At 37.4% G+C, this 26,709-nt stretch overlaps 1 protein-coding gene across 1 annotated transcript in view; it reads right to left on the bottom strand.

Moving 5' to 3' along the window:
- UNC13A (unc-13 homolog A) overlaps nucleotides 1-26,709 on the bottom strand; it is a 5,702,976-nt gene that overhangs the window by 1,766,365 nt on the left and 3,909,902 nt on the right. The window contains exon 16 of the mRNA XM_044054109.1: nucleotides 1,290-1,509. Within this exon, the coding sequence (XP_043910044.1) occupies nucleotides 1,290-1,509 (220 nt within the window). The remainder of the gene's footprint in view (nucleotides 1-1,289; nucleotides 1,510-26,709) is intronic.

The following is a 26,709-nucleotide window of genomic DNA, read 5'->3' as shown; positions in this document are numbered from 1 at the left end:
AAACTTTTAAAACTGTTTTTTTTTTTTTTTAAAGAAAGAAGGAAGGAAGGAAAGGAAAAAGGGGGAGAGCCTCTAACTTCAACGGCAACTCCCCTGATGGGAGAGCCTTTAACTAAAACTGCAATCCCAGAGAGAGGGTGAAGAAAGGGAAGAACCCTCTAACTGAAACGGGTTCTAAGGGGAAAGCAGGCCTGAAAGAGAAAACAACGGCCAAAAAACACCACAAAGAGCAGAGAACGGGGTCCTTAGACTAATAAAGAAAAATACACGCTCTAACGAGTCAATATAATGAGTCAATTACCAAACAAGTTGCAAGTAACTATACAACACAAAGTACTTAGCCTGAGCCAGTATGGAGCAATCTCAATGCTGCAAGCAGCAAATGAGATCTGGGTAGCTGCCGCTAGGCATGTTGGGATAAGGGGTAGCCTTGAGCCAGTAAAAGCTCTCGAGCTTTAGTAAATCAGCCAAGTCAGAGCAGAGAATCAGTTCTGAACCCAACCAGCAAGAACGAAGGCGAGATGGGACAACATAACATTGTGGGTTCATTTTGTCCTGAATTTCTAACAAGCAGGAATTGGAATAAGAACATTTTTATATATGTTTCAGAAGAGATTGCATTAAACTCTGCTGCACAAAAAGTGGAAAGTCAACTCGCTACTCTCAAACTTAGTGATGTTCTAAGTTTTATATCTTGTGACTGCAGTGGAGTACTAATGGAATTATATCCCCAAAACATTAAAAAACCACCATAAGCACTAAAACATCCCTCCCATTTAGATAGATAGAGAGACAAACAGATATGATTATATCATGTTTGGTAGAACATACCAATGTGATAAACATAAATAAGTGACCACAAAAAAAAAAAAAAAAAAAAATAATGAAAAACATAAATGTGAGACACACAAAATAATAGCATCACAAAACATTGACAATATTTCTTCTACTATCAGTAAACAAAAGTTGCAAAATCCAGGTCAAGTATCATCTAAATAGTGGTAGTTAGGGAATGAATTTTTTTTAGTAACATAATGTGCAGAGTTTGTATTAGGAGCAGGGTTAACACATGAGGAGGTCATTAATTAAAATCCACTAGCAAATATAATATAGTAAGTTGTTCACTTTAGTACTCCATTTCACGGATAAAGCCAAATGAATAACAGAATGAACTCCATTGCTGCATTAAAGTTCATCAGATTCTGAAACAAGGTAGGAAAATGTGCATATATCCAAATAGTGAAAAAAGAATGATAAAATTATTAAGATGAAGCCAAAAGATGGATTACTTTGTAAACAGTCGGCATTGAGGAGGTCCTGGCACTTTTCGTGGCATTTCACACCACATTCAGTACAGCGCATACCCTGACGGGCAATACCCCACAATAGTCCTTCACATTCGTAACAATATGTAGGAGTAGTAGCAGTCCACACCTCAAAATTGTGAGGTGTTGTGCAGGAAATGGGGTAGATTAAGGCTTGAAGGGTTTTCTTGTAAACATGGTTTTTCTGAAAATTTAGAAGATAAAACGATTGTTACATTGTTATAGAATATAAGTGGTTAACAGCATTCTTTAATTACCATACTTTTTATTGAATATAAGACAAGAACAATAAAAAATAAATAACATTAATAGCATTCTTTTTGCTACTCTTCTGCCAAAAGACAAGGATATGTTATTAGTTACATCCGGCAACAGCTTCCTGCAAGAAACACATTTGGGTAAGTCAGAACTTGAAAAATGCACAAAAATGTATTTTTCAAAGCATAATCTGTATCTCTGTTAACAACAAGGTCCAGCACTATGAAAATGATGCTTCTTAAATTAACAGCTATACTAGAGAATGAAACATATTCTAAATTTACATGAAGGATAGTAATTACGAATGACAAATGCTCAGGTTTTAATTTGTTAGTTGCAACATACCTTTTTTTTAGGCTCCTCTACACATGTAGCAATCTGAATTGTATTTCCAGAAGAAATGTTAATCCTTTATTATAAGCTCCTTAAATAAATTATAACCTATAAATCTTACCACAATGGAAAATACACTAGTTCTACAGCTTTAACTAATTTATATCAATATGTGCTCACTAATCTTATAATGTTTATAACAGAAATTATAAAATATATGAGAGCCAGGAAATGTCATAGTGCTTATCTAACCTCCTGCCACTATCTCTTTCAGTTATTTTCCTCTCATGTTATCAATGAACCATGCCATGGCAGTCGTACTAGTATTGTGTAAATACAACCTACACCATTTAAAATCATAGCAGATTAAAAATAGAATAATCGAGTTCATACTACACATTTTCCAGGACAAAGCATAAGCTAGGCCAGTCACTAGTGGAGTCCAACAAGGATCAATGCTGGGAGACTCTCCTTTTTGGCAACTACTTTTCAGAAGCCAAGACAAATGTCAAAGACCTCTTGCTGACCAAGTTTGCAGATGATTGCAAACTAGATGTGATCACTGGATCAACTAAAGACACAGATACCCTTCAGAAGGGCTGGACTCAAACAACTGGTGCCAGAGCCATGAACTAAAACTCAGTACAAAAAATGCACATTAAAACTCTTTGGAAAGATAGCCACTCTTGGAAATTACCACCTTAAAATTAGACCCAGTGGTCAGGGACCCTGGAACACATGTTGACAGTAACCTGACTTTTTACCAACATGTGTCTACTGTTATGGGAAAACCATTCTATGTTGCACAACTCATAAGTAAGGGCATGACATCCATGTCCAATGTGGTCACTGTTCCACTGTACTCAGCTCTTACTAGACCCGTCACTGAGTACAATGTATGCATCAGCATATGCCTGACCAAACACTTAAAACAGTTTGAGAAATGACACAGGTTCCTCACAAAAAGAATACAGGGAGTAAACATGTCCTATATGGACCATCTCAAAGACCTATCCCTGTACTCGGTCTCCTACAGATCGCTGCATGGCCATCTTTGCCTAACCTACAAGGCTTCCTCTGATCACATACAGCTGGATTTGCTGCAGATCTACAAAACAAATAGCAACAGAAATAAGTGTTCTAAGAACCTAAACCTTGTCTGCAGCATAAATAGGACATATTGGGACAGGTATGTGTCTTAAAGATTACCCCTTTTCTGGAACAGACTTCCCATTCATGTAAAGCAAAGTTCACCCCAACCATATTCAAGCAAACTTTGGACCAATAGATTAGAAATCACAAATTTACCCCAGTTTTGTCACCTATGTGCCCAATGGACAAATCCTGTGGATGCTTGATGTGTAAATGCCTATATTTTAATTGTAAAATTCCTAGAGGTATTGACACATATCAGTAATATTTGGCAAATTTAGGATAAGCTTAGCTAGGCTTAAAATGGCTCTTGAGCTGATAGACTAGTAACCACCTTTGAAAATGTATCTTTGGTTTTGGGATACAGCGAAAGTCCCTTTAAGATCACATTTTAGAAAATGCAGCACTGCAGCATGAAAAGATAAATCACAGGCATTGCAAATATGGCAAAATAGGTACCTATGATTTGGGTTATTGTGGCTTGACTAGTAGTGGCCCTCAGGATCAACAGCCTAGTATTAACCTATGAAGTCGAGTGAGCATTAGTACAGAAAAAATGTGACATAAGGCACAGCATATCAAACCATTAATACAACCCTGATTTAACTAAATTACAGTTTTAAATAAAAGAACTGACTTTACTCTGCTTCAGCTAAAATGCAAGTACTGATTTAAATAAATTACAATTTTAAACAGAAGAACTGACTTTCTTCTCCCTCCTGTTTGCTCTCACTATCTCATATGCACACGCACACACACACACACACACACACACACACACACACACACACACATGGATGACAGACTAGTCATCAACAAATCAACTTGTCAAAAAGAAAGAAAAAAGCCAGTATAGTAGATCACGAGTCAGCTTATCACACATACCAGCTTTTCTTCTGTGCGAGATCGAGATACAGTGAGGAGTAATTTGCCCTTTCTCTACTGTAGTATGATATTAGAGTTGGTATGTATAATTAGGACAGGATGTGAGTGTGGGATGGGTGCATCTTGCCGCCCCCCTCCATCCCTGCAAAAGAAATGTTTTCTTTTTTCAGTTACTGACCAGCAAGTGATAGACAAGGATGTTATACTCAATTATTGATCATTGTGCAGTGAACTACTTCTTATATCTGCATGTTATGTGATTATACATTTTAACCATTATGTACTTATCTATATATTTTTTGCATGTCTGTATATTGTTTGGAGCTTTCCTTCTCAGGTCTCCACTGAAAATGGGCCTTGGCTCAGTTGGACCAACCCAGTTAACAAATGTAAAATAAATAAATAAAATAAGTTATGTTTGACCACTTGCTGCTCGATATGTTAAATTTTTGATATATGATCTATTCCCCCCTTTCTTTTGATATATATATATATATATATATATATATATATATGGATCTACCTGACTACATCGAAATGTCAAAAGAGCGAAAACGACTTCACCAACGCCAGAAGATCGACAAGGCAGAAGACCGACGGAGGAGAACACCGACGCTGAGAACACTGAGATGGGGAAAGGATGTGTAAGTATGCGGTAGTGACGGACGTTAGGGTGCGAGTAAGGTAAGTGTGCGATGTTGACGGTGTGTAGGGATAGGGGTGGGATAAGTGAGTTAGGGTTAGGGCGCGGGTTAGGTAAGGGTGCGAGTAAGGTAAGTGTGCGATGTTGGCGGTCTGTAGGGATAGGGGTGGGATAAGTGAGTTAGGGTTAGGGCGCGGGTTAGGTAAGGGTGCAGTAGTGATAGTTTTTGGGTTAGGGGCGGGTTAGGTGAGTTAGGGTTAGGGCGTGGGTTAGGTGAGTGTGCGATAGTGACGGACCTTAGGGTAAGGGTTTGGGTTAGGGTTGTAGATAGTTGTGTATGTATGGGTTAGTGTTGGTTTGTAAGGATTTTGGTGTGCTTGTGTTGTGTGTGTGGGTTTTGGACAGGGGATTTGTTTTGTTTGTTGTTGTGATGTGTCGAGTGTATGCGGTGTCGTGTTTGTGAACTGTCGATCTTCTGGCATCGGTGAAGTCGTTTTCGCTCTTTTGAAGTTTCGATGTAGTCAGGTAGATCCATATATATATATATATATATATATATATATATATATATATATATATATATAGTGCATGGAATGCTCACTGCAGTGAAAGTGCACTTAATCGAAAGTGCACTTACACGAAGTTCAGTACAACAAATGGGTGTTGTACTGAACTTCCGTGCAGTACTCACGGACCTTAGGGTTAGGGCACAGGTCATAGTAAGAGGATAGCCCGTAGGGCTATCCCCTTACCATGACCCGTGCCCTAACCCTAAGGTCCGTGATGACTGCAGCTCAGTGAAGAACATAGCAATATCCTCCACTATGGTGTGATAGTCACGAACCTTAGAGTTGGGGCATGGGTTAGGGTAAGGGGATAGCTTTACTAACTATCCCCTTACCCTAACCCGTGCCCTAACCCTAAGGTCCGCGACTATTGCACCATAGTGGAGGACATAGCTTGTTTTTTATGTCCTCCACTGTGCTGCGGTGTTTACGGTGAAGTGCACTTACGCAAAAGTTCACTTTCGTTAAAGTGAACTTTCACAGAAGTGAGGCTTCCTATTACAAGTTCGAAGTAGTGAACTTTCGTTCTTGTAATAGGAATCCATAGATATATATATATATATATATATATATACACACACACACACACACACACACACACACACACACACACACACACACACACATACATATATAAATTTGAAGATGAGCATGGGACAAAGATTACTTTAGGCTAAGGATAAATAAGAAAAATACTATGCAGGATCTTATTCCTAAAATGAATAATGCATCTCTTCAAACAAGGTCAGATTCACAACAATTTGTAGCACAATCTGCAGAGGGTATAAATCGCTATGCATAACTTCAAGATTTCCCAAAATCATGTTGCTAGCCAGTAAATTTTTTATAACACTTTATTTATCCCAGGCTTTCTAATTCTGACAAATATTTCTGTGAGAACACGTCTTAGGGTAAGAAATAATGATAGCAATTAAAATTGCTCTAAAAGCATGGCCTGATGTATGACAATTCAAAATCTATCCACTTTGTGAACTCAATTCTATCCTTAGTATCACAGGTCAGTTCCTTCCTCACTATCCCTCTAACACAAATAACACTAATACAAGCTTTACCCTCAAAACACTTTCCACCACTTCAATCAAAAGCATGCTCTCCAAACTAAAAACCTCATCAACAGCAGCCGACCTACTCCCCAGCTATTTCTTGAAACTCACAGCAGATGCTATTGCTATCCCAGTCTCCACTCTCATAAACAGATCAATTGTTGAAAACTATGTGCCCAAACTCTGGAAAATATCCTTTGTTACACCCATACATAAAGGCAGGACCTCCACTGAGCTTAATAACTACAGACCCATTGCTTTATGCTCTCCCCTGGCCAAAATCCTAGAAAAATGCATCCATACCCAGATGCTAAACTATCTCCTAGACACCAACATCCTGTCACCTACTCAGCATGGTTTCAGACCTGCCCATAGTACCACTACAGCCCTCCTCTGCTTCACAGACACAGCAAACCATCTCAAAAATGAAGGCCTACAAGTGTCAACTCTTTGTTGGATATGTCCAAAGCATTTGACACAGTCCTGCTAAACAAACTAAACCAATATCATCTATCAAATTCCACTCTTACCTGGTTCCAAAGCTACTTAACTGACAGATACCAAACTGTGAAATAGGAAAATTCTCTCTCTCCTCAGCTGCCCATAACTATAGGAGTCCCACAGGGTTCTAACTTAGGACCACTACTATTCACAGTCTTCACAAATGACCTCCATACTTCCACACAGCATGCATCTATAATTCAGTATGCCGATGACACTACCTTAATCTGTGCTGCACAAAACATTCCCACCCTCCTGCAAACAACTCAACTAGCATTCTCTGACGTTGAAAACTACCTTACCAAAGCCCAACTTATCCTCCATCCAAAGAAAACTCAGCTTATGATTATAACCAGTTCTAACAAAAACACTAACAGTCAATTCACTATCTACTCCACAAATGCTACTCCAATTGCTCCAGTGGCACAGGCTAAGTTATTGAGAATAACCATAGACTCCCACCTAAAATCTGATAGTCATCTCAACTTAACTATTAAAAAAGTACATGCCAAACTGGGGTCACTCTACCGTATCAAACCATTTCTTACCAACAATACAAGATCAGCCATTGCTTGCTCCCAACTTCTATCCACCCTACTCTATGCATCTCCCATTCTGACTAATCTCAACAAAACTGAACTAAGCAAAATGGAAGCCTGCTATAACAGAATTGCCCGCTTTCCTGCAAATTGCTCATATAGAACTCATCACTGTACTGCTTTAAGACAGCTCCACTGGCTTGAACTGCCCAAACTCCTAACCTACAATCAGCTTTGCCTCTGTCATTCTATCTATTACCTCCCCAATAAGTGTCCTGCTCTCAAAAACCTAGTACAACATCACTCAGCCAAAAGGCCTCTTAGATCATCAAGCAAACTACTACTAGAAGTCAACAACAGCTACAATAGCTTTGGAGATGCATTATATAGTAGTTCAGTGGCTAAAAAATGGAACTCTGTCCCTACTAGCATTCAAAACACAACATCCAAAGCCTCCTTTAAAGACCTCATCAGGCAACATCTCAAGCAAAGTTGGCAGTGTCATGATTGCTCCCCGGGCTAGTGAAAGCGGATAGTATATACATACAAAATCTAGAGCACTTGATAATAGTTTTCAATCTTATGCACAAACACTGGCTAATCTACAATGAATGTACTGTACCTGTGTACTATGTATGCATTCTACCTATGTTCCAAATTTCAGCTGTACACCACAAATCTATTAATTACCTTTATTTTTAAAATTAATATTTTTTGTTTGTTCTCTCCACTGTAAGTGTTTATGTGCCACATACCACTGTAAAAACATGTCTCTTGTAATTTGTGTGTATACTGATCATGTCTAAATAACTAAATGTGTCTGTAATTTTTCTTTGTGGAGCTTTTCTCCCTGGGCCTCTGCTGAAAAAGGGCCTTTTCGGCTCAGTCAGACACCTCCGGTTAACAAATGTAAAATAAAAAAAAATAAATAAATACAATTTTTAAAACAGCCTGAAATATTTATTTAATAATAGACTGAATGAAAAATAACCGTCAGGATTTCAACTCCACAGTTGTTGTTGTATTTCGGCTTTTCCCGGTTAGGGGTCGCCACAGCGGAACTCCAGTCCGCTAATGATTGGCAGTAGATTTTCTCAAACGCCAAGGTGCCAGCTCGATGTTCAGCCTTCAACGAAGGCACAGCCATTTATGCATGTCTTTCGAATGCCCACCCAACCGTGTGGAGGACATGCAGACTCCACACAGAAGGCACTCCCCGCAATCCAGCCGAGAATCGAACGGGAGAACCTCTTTCTGTGAGGCAACAACACTACCGCTGCACCACCGCGTATATTTCAACTCCACAGTCTTGGAATAAAATAAACTCAGTCTTATAACACAGATAAAGCTTTTGTTTTCCTTTGCACATATACCTGTTCCATTCTAACAGATTATAAGCTACTTTTTACTTTTCTTGCAAACACATATATGCTTTTTGACTGATAATCAAATATTTAAAAATGATTAATTGGCAGAGTGGGCTTCAGCAAATGTTGATATGTAATTCAGTAGCATTGTTATATGTCTGAATGAAAAAAAGCCAAAAAGAGCATGACTCCAATGAAGTTTTATCTTGTGTTTGGAGATACGACCTGAGATTTCAGGATGCGAGGTAGACTGGATTACCTATCCAGATAAGATGCTTTCAGCCTGTCAACCTCAGTCAAAGCATCTCTTAGAAGAAACAGAAAATGTTAATACCAAGCTGGATGGCTTTATAACACAGTCACTCAAGAGACAAAACCAAAAAGATGTATTCAATATATTCAGATTTAATTCAAAGCCTCTAGGAAAAGAATAACTTGCTACAATCAGAAAGCAGTGATCAGTAGTGGAGTAGATGGATGAATACCTGATTAAACAGGAAGACAGAGCTTGGTGCAAGGATATCTGGTTGACAGGGGTCCCAGAAAAAAAATTGGAAAGGGCAGATTACTAGGTGTTGTGTGGAACCAACTCAAGCAACGGGTGGGGATTACATGATTTCCAGCTAAAAACTGAGATATCAGACTAGCAGGTCCTGGTACTGTGACAGTTGTCATGTAGTCCAGACATACTGCTGATTATTTTGAAAGCATATACTACGGCGAGTAGGGTTTGGTGATCAACTGGCACCTAGAAAGGTAGTAAAAATGGGCTCAGAAAGGTCTTCAATGAGCAGGTCTTTATTGTCACAACATAAAGACAGAATACTAGTTCTTCTTGGCAATGAGAGAATGTTGACTGAAGAAAATACATTTTCTGAGGGGCAAGAAATGCTCATTCACATCCAGAATTGTAAGCTTGTTTAGACTAATTAAGTAGACAAACTGCAAAGTACTAGAGATTATTTGCTTCATCTAAAAACCACAAAGATTCAAAAAATTGCAATCCTGGAACACTGTTATATTTAGAAATAGAATGCAGTAAAAAGAAAGTGTGTCTTTGGTGTATGGAAAGAGAACCCAGTGTCAGCAGATTGAAATACTGTACAACTGAACCGACTATTTGATCTAAAAGACACTAGCGAAGTGAGTATCATCCTGTTTATTTCCTAGATTCTACATTATTTAAAAAGGCATTCAGTGAATTGTTTATAATTTGTGCATGTGTTAAGGTGAATATTTCAAGATGACCATTAGAAGTTCTACACTGATCTGCAAGTCATTACAGTCTAATTACCTAATGTATGGTTTCCACAGTGATTTGAGGGAAGGGAGAAAAATGCACGTAGAGGTGTTTCCCTTATTTAGTAAATTATGTTAAATGCTGCTTCCCCATCCCCTTCTTTTTACTTAAATTACAGATGAAAAGATCAGTTCACATAGCATAAAAAGGAAGTCAGCAACACTAAAGATACAAGTAATCTATTTTCTGTCTTGCAAAGATGTTTTCAACCAGTTTAATTTCACTAGGAAGTTCATCTACACATGAATAATGTTAAATAACGTTACGGTTGATAGCACTTTTTCTCACTGTTTTGCCTTCCCACAGCTGACCATCTGCTGTTCCCCAGACCTCTCTTCATCCACTGGTTCTGTCAAATCATCTTATACTCTGCTGGATCAACTCTGACCATTTCCTGGGTTGATGAATATAGCAAAGAACTTGTGGCAGCATCACACTGTTGCCAGGGAGTGATTTTTAATCTAATATCACTCCCCTTCTTAATCTCTCAGCCCTTCCTTAGAGGTCATATGCAGTCCACAGTGCTTCAGTTATGTTTTTCCAGGAATAAGTCATGTGCGTACCTTCCAATAGTTAAACACTCCCACAAGTCCCAAGCCTTCACAAGGGATATAATGTGATGGTGTCTCCATGAGTGCACTCACCCCTCTAGGATGAGCATGCCCAACTTCCTGCCTGTTCCATCAAGTGACTGAGCCTCTAAACAAACCCGTGTTGCCTAGTCAGTAATCAAGGCTTTATCCCTCTACACCACTGGTGCAGGCCAAGTTGGATGATAATTAATTTATAACTTGGGAGCCATAAGGTATGAGCACATTTTCTGTGGGAAATTGAACAAATGACCTAGCAATTCAAAAAGGAGCTAAGTAGTTCATGAAAATCTAATACTGATGATATATGCAAGTTTAGAATAACTGATTTAATTTAAGACTATACAGTTCTAAGCCTGACTGATTGCTTAACAGAAACTATGCAGACTGCTAGAGGTATCCATTAATGGGTATTTTATGGTGGTTCTGTATATATATATATTCTTTATGAATGGTGGGAAGGTAGGAATGATGTAAAGATATGCATTTATTTTCTGTCTTCTTCTTTTAATTAGGTTTAAATCCTTGCACTGTCAACAGGTCACCCAGAGGTATGCTTATATAATGAGACAGTGCTTAGTATTGTCTCAAAATGAATTGTATAAAATCCACAATTGCAATAAAATATTTTATTTTTGCCACTTCAGCATTTAAATTCACATGTCATCACTGCAGGGAAGGATCCTGCCAATTATGTTACTCTTGATTTGAGGTATAAAACATGGCATACAACTGGTGACAGTACATTTCATCATTTGTGTTTGTAAATTTTTGTTTATGATGTGTTTGTCTGTTATTGTTTTATTTAATGTTTTATTGTGTATGAAATCAAGTTAAATATGGCTTAATGTACTTTGTTTACTAAAACAAAGGATTTAAACAAAACAAATATAAATGCAACTTCTTTATCCTTTTGTCCTCTTGAATAATGTAATTTTCCAAAGTTATGGATATTATTTTAGTTATTACAGGATAGGACTAGGTCTTTTTTCTTGTATAACTCAGCTGAAGAATGAAGGAACTAAGATAAAATGTATCTGGCATAATGTTACAAAATGGGAAACACATTGGATGTTCACATGTCTGTGGATTAAAGGAAGCAACCAAAAAATAGGGGAAATGTAATTGCTTTGAAAGAGAACTTTGAATTGGTAAACTAAAATACAAACTTCACTCTTGCCTACATAACATACAAAATGGCTCCCTAAAGATCAGTCATCTCCTTTAAACTTTTTTTGGCAGGGGGTGGGGTGGGAGCAAGTCCCCTTGCAACCCAAGCCTCCCACACCCCAAATATATATATTCTCTGTCTGACTATATAGTCTCTGGCTGACTAAATCTGCAGATTGTAAATTTGGAGCTGTCACTGAATCTTACACTGACACAAATGTACTCCAGGAGGGGCTGACACAGACAAATAACTGGTGTCAGACCATGGACTAAAGCTAAATGCAAAGAAATGCATAATAGTATAGTTTGGGAAGTCATTCATTTCTGGTAACTATCATATTGACAACACACCCCTTAGAGATGACCCAGCAGTCAGGACTTAGGGACACACATAGATAGTAATCTAGCCTTTGATCATCACATGTCTACAGTGGTGAGGAAATCATTCTATGTTGTGCAACTTATAAACAAAGGTATGATATCTAAGTCCAAGGAAGCCACTGTTCCACTGTATTCAGTATTCATCAGACCTATCACTGAGTACAATTCACCCTTTGGTATGTACCTAACCAGGCATATCCGACAACTGGAACGTCCACAGAGGTTCCTCACTAAAAGAATACAGGGCATAAGTAATATATCTTATGCAGGCCACCTCAAGGCCCTATCCCTGTATTCTGTCTTCTACAAGCTTTTGAGTGGAGATCTATGAATGGCATACAGGACATTGTCAGACCACACTCTGATGGATGTCCTACATATCCACAAAACAAACAGTAGCAAAATTACCCATTCTAAAGACTTAAACTTTGCTTATGATATAAATAGGACCTGCAGGAGAGATAGGTATGTATCCCACAGACTACCCCATCTATGGAACAGACTCCCCATCCATGTGAAGCAGAGCTCGTCCCTAACCCAATTCAAGTGCACCTTGGACAATTGGATGGGAAACTGGAAATTCATCTCTGGTTTGGCACCTATATCTCTAATGCAAACAGGTAACCTGTAAGTGGTTCATCTCCCAGTCCCATACTTACACTTATCAAGTGTATCAGAACTTGCCAGAGATTTGGGATGCGTGGCTAGACTTAAAAAGGCCCTTGTGGTCATTAGCTTAGTAAACACCTATGAACCCCCCCCCCTCTCTCTCTCTATATATATATATATATATATATATATACACATACACACCAACTCCAGGATTGACATACCTCAGAGAAAATGGAATATTCCATACAATGGCCATCTCTGATGGTCCTGCTCAGCTTCTCTGCCATAAAGTTTTGTTCTGACAAAATGTACATAGTATAGCCTGAAGGGATAGATTTTGCTGAGATGTGAGTACCCACACTATCATAGCTAATCAATAATGGGAGTAATCCAAGCAGGACTACCCCATCTATGGAACAGACTCCCCATCCATGTGAAGCAGAGTTTGTCCCTAACCCAATTCAAGTGCACCTTGGACAATTGGATGGGAAACTGGAAATTCATCTCTGGTTTGGCACCTATATCTCTAATGCAAACAGGTAACCTGTAAGCGGTTCATCTCCCAGTCCCATACTTACACTTATCAAGTGTATCAGAACTTGCCAGAGATTTGGGATGCATGGCTAGACTTAAAAAGGCCCTTGTGGTCATTAGCCTAGTAAACACCTATGAACCTCTCTCTCTCTCTCTCTCTATATATATATATATATATATATATATATATACACACACACACACCAACTCCAGGATTGACATACCTCAGAGAAAATGGAATATTCCATACAATGGCCATCTCTGATGGTCCTGCTCAGCTTCTCCGCCATAAAGTTTTGTTCTGACAAAATGTACATAGTATAGCCTGAAGGGATAGATTTTGCTGAGATGTGAGTACCCACACTATCATAGCTAATCAATAATGGGAGTAAGATCTATTTTCTCCCTTTTTCTTTATATTACACATGAATATGGTGTTGCCTGTGATGACTAACAGAAGTCCTGGACACCACAGAAGGTTTAGTGATGTAAGAGAATTTAATAACACCATAATTTTTTTGATGTTTATCTGTTTCTTTTTGTACTGACGGTCCCAAAGACCTTACTTTCACCCCTTTGGAAACATCCCCTTCCCCACGTGAAATCTGATGCATTTGGGTTGGCAGACTGAGTAGGGACTGGTGGGGAGAAAAGAAGACCCATACTGATGGATAACTGGTGTAAACACTTGTGAATTTCACTCTTGACAAAATGAAGCACTGGAATCTGAAAGGAGATGGCGTGCTAATGTTGGGCCAAATTTATCTGAGGAGCCACCAAACCTTTCTCATATGTAGTCTTGCAAAAAGAATCATGAGAATTGTAGAGGTCATGAATCCTAATATCATGAGATGGTATCTGGATATTGTGTGGATTTAGTTGGAAAATATCATAAATTATTTCTTGTAAAAGTCCACTTCATCCTGAGGAAGAAAGGCTATCATGAGAGATAAATCTATCTTACAACCTAGCAACACAATCCTGTGAAATGGAATGATATTTCTAAGTTTGCATTAAAATCAGGTTGAGTAGAAGACTTTTGGCAAAAAGAAGAGGGTCTGTAAAATATAAGGTAGTAATCTAAAAAAATGGAAAAAAATATTATGCCCTGTAACCTGCAATAAGCTATTAACTGAGCCAATTTGCAAACATTCTTGGATTTGTTGATAACCAAAGGGTAAAACTGAAAATGTGAACCAGAGACAGAAAATATTAAAAAATATTTGAAGTCTTTGTCAATTGGAATGCGATGCTGGGTACCTTTTCAATCTAGATGTTCTAGAAAACTAAAAGGAAGGATGAGAAGTAATTGAGCTTGTAGAGAAAGCATTTTGAGTTTTGGAATTTTAATGTGGAGGTTTAGAATGAGAGGTCTAGCATGTGTCTACCAGTTCCTTCCTTCAGAATGTATTTATGTTTTGCTAAACACCTTTATTAACTTCACATATTTCAAAGTGACATGGTTACAAATACAGTTATGAGAAAACACACCATTACAAGGATTTTTCCTTTTTATGAATTATATATACATAGTTTCTTTCTTAATTACTATTCAATTTAATATTAAATAGACTGCTCAAGCCCTGCCTTCCCTGACATTTCAGTCCTACTCCTCTTCCTGAATATTATTTTGCATGTATTCATTTATATGTAGTTTGTTCTTTCCTTTTTCAAAATATCCCACCTGCAACTCTTATCTGCTTTTCAACATTCAGTATTTCTGTTATGGTTGGTTTAGATTTTGATTTTAATTTTCTATTAATTACTTTTTTGGCAGCCAAAAGCATTACACTTAGTAAGGCCTTTCTACTTAGACAATTCAGCTTATATATTCTAGTTTAAAAGAATAATTTCCTTTATTGCAATAATTTGCTCCCCAAACATTTCTGACAAAATACACTGTAGGTATTTTTTTAAATCTGCCAACTTGTTGCATTCTCAAAAGATATTCCCAAGTACTTCTCTCTTTCCCATCATACATCCAGCAATTGTCAACCTGTTGGAAAAATTCTCTGAGGTCTACTTAGGGTATAAAACCCCCCTTGTCTATCCCACAAGATAAACCTGAAACCAACTTGCCTCCAACTATCACACAAGACTGATTCTTAAAAGTGTTATCAAAAGCAAAAAATACAGCATCAATTGGTCCTGACAATATCCCTAGATGCATCTTAAACAGCATGAAGCACAGTTTAACCACCCCTTAACAACACTGTTCAGCCTCAGTCTGCATAACAGTTTTGTACCAAGCAAATGGAGAAGAGCGAACTTCTAAAGACCCAGGCAATTACATACCCTTAAGTCTGACCAGCCTCATTTGCAAAGCACGGGAATACTTACCACGGAAATGATCAGAATGGATTTAGGGAACCTCAGACAAGTAATCTCCGTGGTATCCCCTAAGCTTCAAACATCCCACTATATAAGTACAGTGGGTCCAAAACAAAACAGTGTAAGAAACTTTTCTGTGTGGAAGTTTTTCAGTTCCTGTATGCCTAGCTAATCACTATATATTAAAAAGTAGAAAAAAAAATCCGAAAATGGTAGTAGAAGTAGGGAACTTAAAAAATCCTAAATTAAAATATAAAAAAAACTTATTCTGAAATATTATTAATATTATACATAATTATTAACTCTATTAGGTTATCAGAATTAATCCAAGCAGGACAGACAGTCTGTTTCCAGTCAAAAATCCTTTATTAAGCACAGATCAAAATCATTATAATATATGGTTGGAAATATTTAAACATTAGACCATCTGGCAAACAAAAAAATATATATTTTGCCATCCAGAAAAAATATATTGTCCAAAACATAATCTATTTAAACCAGGAAAATTACATCAACGTATTGTTGGCCAATGTGGAACGATAAAAAATAGTGCCCTTTGTGACTTCCCTCCTGTGGGCCAGAAATCAAGGAGCTTGAATTCTCACCACTGACAACGGTGAGGGACATTCACATGGAACAAAAACAAATATACACAGTATTTCCAGATGCAGCTCTCTGCACCAAGTGCAATTTCCCTTAAGAGCAAACAGGGAATACACTCATCCAGAGTCTGGGTTTCCCTCTCTCTCTAGACCCCCATTAAGACTCCCCAATGACACAGCTGTAGAGTTGAGTCCCCAGCAGAGTGTCCCAAGCCAAGTCCTCCAGCACCCTCTCTGTGAAACCAGTGCTCTGTGTCCCTGCTCCAAGTAGCTGACACACACATACACTCTGAGATTTGATTTTCACAAAAACACAAGCATGCACACACACACACACACACACACACACACACACACACACACACACACACACACACACACACACACACACACACACACACACACACACCTGGGAAAGGCTGGCACAGATTTACTAGCTTTGTCCCTCTGCCTAGACTATAAGGTAGTTACTGCCACCAGGACACTCCAAAGCTAGCTACTCTAAGGCTCTTACAAGGGTACCCAATTGTACTGAGTGAAATTAATAGTAATACAAATGGTAAAGCACTGCTAAAGCATCCTCATCAGCCTCCCTCACTATTCCACAATGCTGCAGCTAAGCATACTATACCTCACATGCCTAACCATAATATCCCTTCTTATCTCCTACCATGTCAAACTTTTCTAACTTAGAAACAATCAAGGAACTACACCCTACCATCCCCATAACATGAAAACTCACTACTTCTCAATATCTGCTTCTATTTTTACTACCTCAGTTAAACAATACTCCCCATTTAGATATATACATCTACCCAGGGCTCCCCTAGTCTCCACCCAGTGTAATAGAAACATCACATGCTTTATAAAAATCATCATTCACATATACGCAAAGAAAGTAAAGACAGAAAAGGGGGTGGCGTAGCACTTTGTTTAAAAAATACTTAGATATTCTGCCTTCTACAATAAATGTTCACACATTTAACAATGCTGAACGTTTAGCAGCCAAACTAAATATCAATCCTCAAAGGCATGTTAACATCATTGGTATCTACATCCCTCCTGGTGATAACATCCCTACAGTGGAGAACCTACTACAGTGGACCTCTAACACTCTTCCCCAGAAAACTATCATTATGGGAGATCTTAACATAGATTGGCAAACCTGCAATTCTCACAACCCATCTAACTTCATCAATTTATATGGATTTACTCAAACTATGCAAATACCTACTAGAATCAACAAAAGCTCCAAAAGATCCTCTATACTAGACTGGATGCTAACAAATAAACCTAATCTCTCACATGATGCAGGATCCCTACAAGATGCCCTAAGTGACCACCAGCCAACATATTTATTAAGGAAATGCATCAATCTACCTAAAACTGCTACCTTCTGGCTAATTAGAACCAAAAAATACTTTACCCTGAACACTTTAAATCCACCCTGAACAACTGTAACTGGGAATTACTAAAAACTGTTAACTTGAATGAAGCCGTAGACTACTTCAGCTCAACCTTCTTAAATATACTGAATGCACATGAACCACCCAAAACTATCTGTGTTAAATCAAATATTGCCCCATGGCTTAGCAAAGAAACTAGATCACTAATCAAAACCAGAGACAAAGTCTGGTCCAAGTGGCTAAAACTTAGAACACAAGATCTAAAACAAACCTACAGGGCACTAATAAATAAAGTTAACAAAAACAATCAAGTTAAACAAAATTCAATACTACCAATATATCCAAAACAAGCATAAAAACAATCCTCAACAATTCTGGACAACTATTAACAATATACTCACACCCAGCACAGCTAAAACACCCTCTCCTAGGACATCCAGCACCTCTGAAAATATTGCTACCCAGTTCAATAAATTCTTTATTGAATCCATCCTAACCCTAGCTAAACAAAATAATCATTCATCTGCCCCCAATGCCATCTACCAGTTGCAAAAGTTTAGTCACAACACCTTCTCCTTCAAACCTGCCCCCACTGCCACGATAAAACTGCTCTGTAAACTCAAACTGACTATGCTATCAGCAGACAAACTCCCAGGTGACTTTCTTTGCATAGCCACAGAAGCCATAGCCTGCCCAATATCTATCCTCATCATCAGGTTACTATCTGAAAACATAGTCCCAGATACCTGGAAAATTTCCCATGTTATTCCACTCCACAAAGGTGGCAATTCTACAGAACTGACCAACTACTTCCCTATTGCCAAACAATCCCCACTATCAAAAATTTTAGAAAGGTGCATCCATAAACAACTCCTTCCCTTCCTCCTCAATCACAAATTATTATCCAGTACACAACATGGCTTTCGTCCTTCACACAGCATCACCACTGCTCTATTTTCCTACACTAACACAGTAAACTCCCATAGAAGCAGTGGCAAGTACAATTCTGCAATATTCCTAGACCTTTCTAAGGCTTTTGATATGGTGTCACATACTAAATTAATTTCAGGACTTGCTGCCTTAAATCTTGTTATGTACAAGAACATAAACATGCTGTCCTCTGGCAGCAAGAACTCTCTCCATTCTGCATGTCAACCTAGGGGTTCCTCAAGGAGCCATCCTTGGACCCCTCCTGTTCTCTCTTTTCACCAATGACCTCCATACTGCCACCCAACAGGCCTTCATCATCCAATACACTGATGATTCCACAATAATTTGTGCAAACTCCACTTTACAGCTGTTACAAACTCAGACCCAAGATACCTTTTCAGCAGTGGAAGCCTGGATCACAAACTCTCGACTAATCCTGAATCCAAACAAAACTAAACTTATGCCATTCCACCCCACAAAACCCACTGCTCCCTCTCCCTCTTTCACAATAACATCACTAAACAAAACTATTATCTCAACAACAGCCCAAACCAAATTACTGGGTGTTGAAATTGACAGTAACCTTAAGTTTGAAATCCATATCTCAAAGACTATTAAAAAGGTGCAAAAAAAAATAGTGATTCTCTAACCACAGCAATCACTTTCTTACAAATGATACTAAGTCCACTACAGCCTGAACTCACCTTTTGTCCACACTTTTCTATGCCTTTCCTATTTATATTAACCTCAAAAAATACTGACTTAGCAAAACTGGAAATATATTATAACAAAACAGCTAAGTTTGCAACTAATTCCCTTAACAGGACACACTATTGTAAGGTTCTGAAACAGCTAGATTGGTTAGAACTCCCACAAAATTTACTCTATAACCAACTTATAGTAGCCATAAACTACTACACCAAAAATAAATATAACACAGATACACACAGATACAGAAAAACAGTATTTAACTAATCTCACTATATTTTCCTGACTGATCTAAAGAATTTCTAGTCCCTGGTTACTTACTAAAGCAAGGCAAGATGAAGTGGGTGAGAGATCCTTCTTTGATAGGCTAGCGAAACATTGCACTCTGAAACTTCTGTCTCATCTAGTATTAAAACATCATTTCAGTGCTGAATTACAGAATGACATCACATATATCTGGTCATGTGACTTCTGGTTCCCATACTACCCACCTTTACTAGAAATTGAACCAGAATCTTGCACATATGTGTCACCATGCACACAGCTAGAGCTTTGCTAAGATGTGTTATAGCATCTTGAAGCCATAAAACCATTTCAACATTTCCACCCTTCCAGTGTAGCAATTAGTTCACTGCTAAAGACAATATAGCAGGATTTCTAGTCCTTGTTTTCACAGATATTTTTGTCTCTGGCTGCAATCAGAACTCTAGAAAACACTTTTTATGGCCTAAACAAGGTAATTTAATTTCAAACTATTTTTCAGTTAGCTGAACTGAGATTAACCTCTTCTCTTCCAATATCCTCTGTTACAATATTAATTTCAACAGTTACAATACAGTCTGATATACACGTGCATTTTTTTTCTGTCCAGCAGGACCCACTGTTGGTACATTTTTTAACACAAGCAACTTTGCAAATACATTTTCATCACAAACACCTACAACAATCAGACAAAAAACAAAATAATGCACTAAGAGAATTAAGTGTCCCAAAAGTACAAAAACATATCCAAAGCAATAAAATCACTTAGTGACCACAAACATGGTTAATAAATTCAATATCTAAATCAAATGAGTTTATTGATAAATTCAATATCCAAGTCAAAAGGTTAATATCAACACAGAGATAAGGTGCTTTTAGTTGCAGACATTAATGTCTGTATATCTATAGCTAAAGATAACTTGTTTATACATAGCACTACTGGTAGAGAATACAGATTTTGTCATTATGCAGATTGTTCAACATGGGACCTTGTTTATTTAGCTTATTGTGACATATGTCCCAAATTCTACGTAGGTAAAAATAACAGGACTCTCAGGGAGAGAGTGAAGGAACACATCTATAAAATCAACAAAAAGGCACTTCTATAACTGCTGCTAAACATGTAGCGCGGGCAGGCTCACAACACACATTTAAGTTTATGGCACTTGAGATAGTTGGTGAGAACTTCAGAATGGGAGATGACAGAAATAGAACTGAGAAGATAGATCAGAGATGGATTGTTAATTTACAAGCTGACAAATTTCATGGACATGATGCAGTTTCACTGAAACTGTTCCTAAGAGATAGACCGTTAGTACATAAATTACTATTTTTGTCTTATTTATTTGGTCCATTTATGTATTTCTACAGTAGTTCACATTCTACATCTTTTTTATATATTTGTACATGATCATCTGCATTGTATTTATGAGTTATTTATAACATGTCCTTTTTCATAGATTTTATTTATATATGTTTATTTCCTCATATTTTTACTTTTTACTGATTATTTATTAAATATGAGCCTGTTTCATAACCAATACATAAGCTTTGCTTGTTCCGTTTTTATACTTCTGGGTTATTGATATGTTTGAGTTGATCTAGTTTTAAAACTGTTTAACCTCTATCTAACTTTAGTTATATTTTATGATTTGTAGTATTTATGATTCATACTTGATTATCCATAGTGATGTGCATACATTAGTGATACTACGGAAGTTGATTTGATCTTGTATCTGTAGTCACACAACTAAATTGCCAATATTGATAGGTTGATTGCTTAGGAAGCTCAAAATTTACCATCTATTATACAAGCAAAACATTATTTTATGAAATGTTTATATTATATTCAGTACATGACTACATATAGTTAAGGTGCTCTGGATTATTATATGAACTAGATTTAGTTTATATATGTAGTGTGAAGACCTGAGAAACGTAATTAATCTTTTACACAAAAGGTTTTTATCAATGATCATATGTTTTTATGCAGAAATGCTTTTCTGTAATAACATCTACATTTTGAGAGTATTGTAAGATGATGACTTGTATATTCCCTTAATGACACTTGGATGCTGGTTGCTTGGTTTATTATGATATTACGTGCCGGATAGAATGAACGTGGATTGGCTACGGAGTCTTTAATGTGTTTAGTTTAACATGTTTTAATGTCTGATTAAGAGTTAACATTTACCACGAAAGCGATTACATATTTCTTGCTTTGTGTTGCAATAAACTCGTTTGATTTTGATCCTGAATTTATCAGCCGAGTCTGTGGTCCCTAAGTGATTTTATTGCACTGGACCTGTACAAATCAGTTTGATATACAAAAGACATACAATTCTTTACAAAACTAAAGTTAGTCTTGTAAACAATGTGGCAATTCTGTATGTTCCAGTACACCTTTAAGTGAACAGTAGTAATTTAGTCCAGGTTTTTTGGAAGACTTCAGCTTTAATTGCCATATGAGTTCACGTCATAGCTCTCAACCTTCCATCACCAAAATGAGGAACACTCACCTTCATAATGTGGAACAAATGGGCAAAATGTGGAACACATACTAATGGCGTACTAACAACTTCAACTAGGAAGGTCATAAGATGGTTAAAATATGCTGGTTTTACTTATAAAGAAGATCCTTTAATGAATTAATATGAATAATTTCAATTTACCATGGATTTCACTTAAAAAAATTCCTAACACTGAATGTGTGGCACTCTTTCAATGTGGAACTTTGAGGAATTTCGAGGAACATGAACTTTTTAAGATCCCAAATGAGGTACGTTCCTCGTAATGAGGTACACTTGAGAGGTATGGTTCACGTTTCTCCAGTACATTCAGGATATCACCTTCAAGATCACCCATGTCTATGTAATCTAGTAGCTAGAACTTAAAACCTGTGTGTCTTATATGCAGAGAAAGGTGTTTGGTGAGTGTACCATCTTTACAACCAAAGTAAATTTCTGCCAGTTGACATGACATCCTACACTTAGTTTATTTACAGTCATGCAACATAAAATGCATCACATTTATTGAACTGTGCCCTGTAAATTACTTTTGTAGTGTTACAGTCACCCCCTGCACTGGTCTTAATAATTTTCTTTAAATAAGGGCAATAAAAACCTTGCTGTACATATATACACACACACACACACACACACACACACACACACACACACACACACACACACACACACACGCACACACGGATCTACTTCAGGACACCGAACATACTAAACATAGAAAACTAACACTGGGAAAACAGTAAGTTGTCCAACACCACCATGTAAACAAACCACACTAAACTCAACTTACCCACACGCTTCCCCTTACTTAAATATACCAACTCCGAGATCACACTACAGTGTGGAAAAGGGCAAGGGTCACTATGTTGGCCAACTGACTCTTTTCCTGTGTTAAACTTCTGGTATTTTGTCATTTGGTGTCCTGATCTTTTTGGTCTCTTCGTCTCGGGTATCTGGGTTTTTGTTTTCTGGTAAGTGGGTCTACCGAAGTAGACCCATATATGCATGCACGCACACACACACACACACACACACACACACACACACACACACACACACACATACAAAATGTACAATTAGCTTCATATCTTTTAGTGTTTCTCTCCATAGGTCAACTAGGCTGCTGCCTAGAGAGCAGCTCTAGCAGGGGTGGTTTTCCAGTAATATGGATGGTGTTGGAAAACCAGGATAGGGGCAAAGGGTGGTGTTGGGGGCTGCTGTGGAGACCTTTTGCCAAGGGCACCAGTTGACCAAAGGCCGGTCTTATTTCTCTCATATAGTCTAGGTTTAAATTCAACAAAGCTTCTAATGCTCCTGGCCTTCCTGTAAACAAAGAATGGGGCTTCGCTTAAGATGTTAATCACATAAGGGTTTCCTGTGACAATGGCCCAGTTTTCTTTAATAACATTTCTGATACTGTGATAATCCAGAGTGTATGTCACGATGTAGCTATTTTTACATTTATTCTCTGTAGAATTTCTTAATACTCTCCTAATAGGGACGTAGAGTGAAGGTGTTTTTATCCATTTTAGTTCTGTAATGGGTTCCAGGATGTTTTTTAACATGTGACTTTCATAGCAATCTTTGTTAACAATAATTTATGGAAATAGATTATGTTTTGGACAATGTATTCTTTTCTGGATGGCAAAATGTATTTTTCTTATTGCCAAATCGTCTAATGTTTAAATATATTCAACCATGTATTATGATGTCTTTAGTCTGTGTGCTTAATAAAGGATTTTTGACTGGAAACAGACCACCTACCCTGCTTGGATTAATTCTGAATACCTAATAGAGTTAATAATTCTGTATAATATTAATTTCAAAAGAAGTTTTTAGTTTTTGATTTAGGACATTGTTAAGTTTGCTACTTCTACTACCACTTTCTGATTGTTTCTGCTTTTTAATATATACTAATTAGCTAAATATACAGGAATTGAAAAACTTACACACAGAGAAGTTTCCTACACTGTTTTGATTTAGGGAACCTGCAAACAATGGGCCTGTCTGTTTGGATTCATCAAGGGCAGATTATGATTACTCAATCTAGTCAGTAAAACAACAGATAAAAGTAAAACATTACACACCATGTACCACAATGTGGTCAAAGCTTTTAACACAATCCCAGGGCCTTTTTAACAGCATTACTGGTCCCCGGGCGAAGCAGTGCACTGGAGCTCCTACCTACACAACCATTCAAAGGATTAAAAAAGAAAATAGCTGATAAAATTAAACGTACATTTATTGATACGTCCAACAAAATAAGGGTTTAAACATTAAAAACAGGCTGTGCAGAAAAGCTTAGTAAACAAACATTTGAACAATATAAGATGAGTCTTGAAAAACAAAATAAATTCAACAAATTAATGATACTACAACTAGTCAACCATATACACAGATGGAACAGTATGAAATTATTATAAAATATTTATTATAAATCATACGTGTAACATAAATGTTTGCAACATTTCTTTGCACAGAATTGCTTTATAATTGACTTGAAGTCAGTGGTCTTCAGGATGTGATTTTCCATACATATAAGTGAAAGCCAGTTCAAATGCAGCTGCCCCACTTTGCTGAGAAGCTGATTTTTTTATAAGTTTCAGGCTTAAAAATTAGCATTGCCCTGCACAGCTGGCAACCATCATGCACATGAATACTCTCAGTGCAATTTCAACACTGGAAAACACAGTTTTCAAGTTGTCAAAATTTATTTTTCTATACAATGCAGGAAGAGTCTCACAATTTTCACCAACAACAATGCAGTGCTTGAGATGAACACATTCATTTGAATGTTCAGTATAATCAAGGTCACTGTGATAAACATTAACCAGACCAGATTTTCATACTTTTCGTTTAGCTCATCAGAACCAATTGTTTTCAATTCACTAAAGAAGGAAAACACATTCCCAAGCAATGAATAAGCTTCTGCAGATTTTGTCAGCTCAAAGATAAGAGAGTCCAAAACAGAAAGGAATGTTTCTACCTTGAACTTTTCACTTTTAGTGAGAAGTAACTCTTCCTCTGATCTGTCATATCTAGTAAGATGCACACTTCGCTTTCGTTCCTATTTTTTCGCATAGTTAAAATCTGAATCTGGACACCTACACTGGCTTTTAATTCGTATTCACTAAATTTGTCTCTAATTTCCTGAAGTTAGGTTTTCAGAGACTCAAAAAAAGATTCATGGCAACAAGTATATTCACATCCTCTGACTGCAGGACATTACTTGTTTTGTTCACTCTTTCAAGAATGTCATTCCAAAGAATTGTCAGAAAAATTGTTTCCAGGTTCTCCATTTTCTCACTCAGTCCTTCTGCCTCTAGCCTTATGTTCACTTCTTGTTCAGTGTCAGCTGATATAGAATGAAGCACGTTTAATTTTCTTGACCCCCCCCCCATACAGAGCATGAACACCATCCAAACGTGATGAACGTCTCATGTCAGACACCTGACCACAACATCTTTTCCTAAAGATGATGCCAGAACATTCCATCGATATATAGAAGCAGAGAAAAATGAATACAGATGCTGAATAAAGTCCAAGAACTTTACAGTCTGTAGACAACACTCTGCCGCTTTTACTCCTACCAAGTTAAGGCTGTGTCCAGCACAGGGGACATAGATGGTGAACTCATTCAGTTGATGAATCCGTGCTTGCAATCCAGTATAGCATCCAGACATATTTGAGGCATCATCGTACAACTGACCATGACAGTTTGATAGTGGAACTTTGTTTTCATTAAAGAAATCTACAACAGTGTCTGCTAGATTCTTTGCTCCATGAGAAAAGATGGGGATGAACTTAATGAAATGTCCCACAGGCTTACATCTTCAAATGTACCGAACAGTAAATGTCAGCTGATCAGTGTGTGAGATGTCTGGAGTGGAATCCACACTTATTGAGTAATACTTTGACTCTTTTATTTCTTCAAGAGAAATACCAAAAAAAACATGATGTCCCATTAATTCAATAAGTTCCTCACAAATGTTTGTCAATACATATGATGGGTTCCCTTTTCCACAATTTTCATACAGTTTTAGATGTTCTTCCAAAACAGGTCAAATTCACTCAACAGCTCTAGAATACCTAAATAGTTTCCATTTTTTGCTGACCGAATAATTTGATTTTCTGCACGAAATGGCAAACCTCTAGAGGCAAGAAAGCGAATTACAGAAATCACACGTGTCAACACTTTATGCCAATATTCCTGCTCTCAGCAATGATGTTCAAGTAACAAAGACTCTACACTTCCAGTTTTTTTTAAGTCAGATGAAATATGCCATCATGCACCTACTATGTTCTTTTCCATATTCATGTTCTACAATAACATTGCTGTGTTTCCAGTCATTAAATCCTGATGTAGCAAAGGGAGACTCTGTCTTGAACAACAGACATACAAAGCAGTAGAAATGAACTTGGGAAGGTGAATAGAGTAGTCATTCACGTTTCACACACTCACCATTCAAGCAGTTAACATTTGAACACATTCTTTGATAAATACCTTGTCTGAATATACTCTCCTCCAGCTCCTTTATATATTCTGCGTGTGTTTGAAAAGTTGCTATCATGACTGTGACATAACAATGGCCCATTACGAATCCAGTAATTCATTGTGTTAGTATTGTTAATGTTCCATAGCCCCAAATCTGTGTCTTGGCTTGCAAACTCCTTTACTGTTAGAGATTTGGATATTTCCTGTTGTGGAATATCCCCAGCAGTAGGA

The sequence above is a fragment of the Protopterus annectens genome, chromosome 13.part0 (assembly GCF_019279795.1).
Source record: "Protopterus annectens isolate FY-2018-M chromosome 13.part0, PAN1.0, whole genome shotgun sequence".
In the NCBI taxonomy this organism is placed as follows: Eukaryota; Metazoa; Chordata; order Ceratodontiformes; family Protopteridae; genus Protopterus; species Protopterus annectens.
Note: the sequence above shows the minus strand (reverse complement) of the source record. Positions and strands in the feature narration are given on the sequence as shown.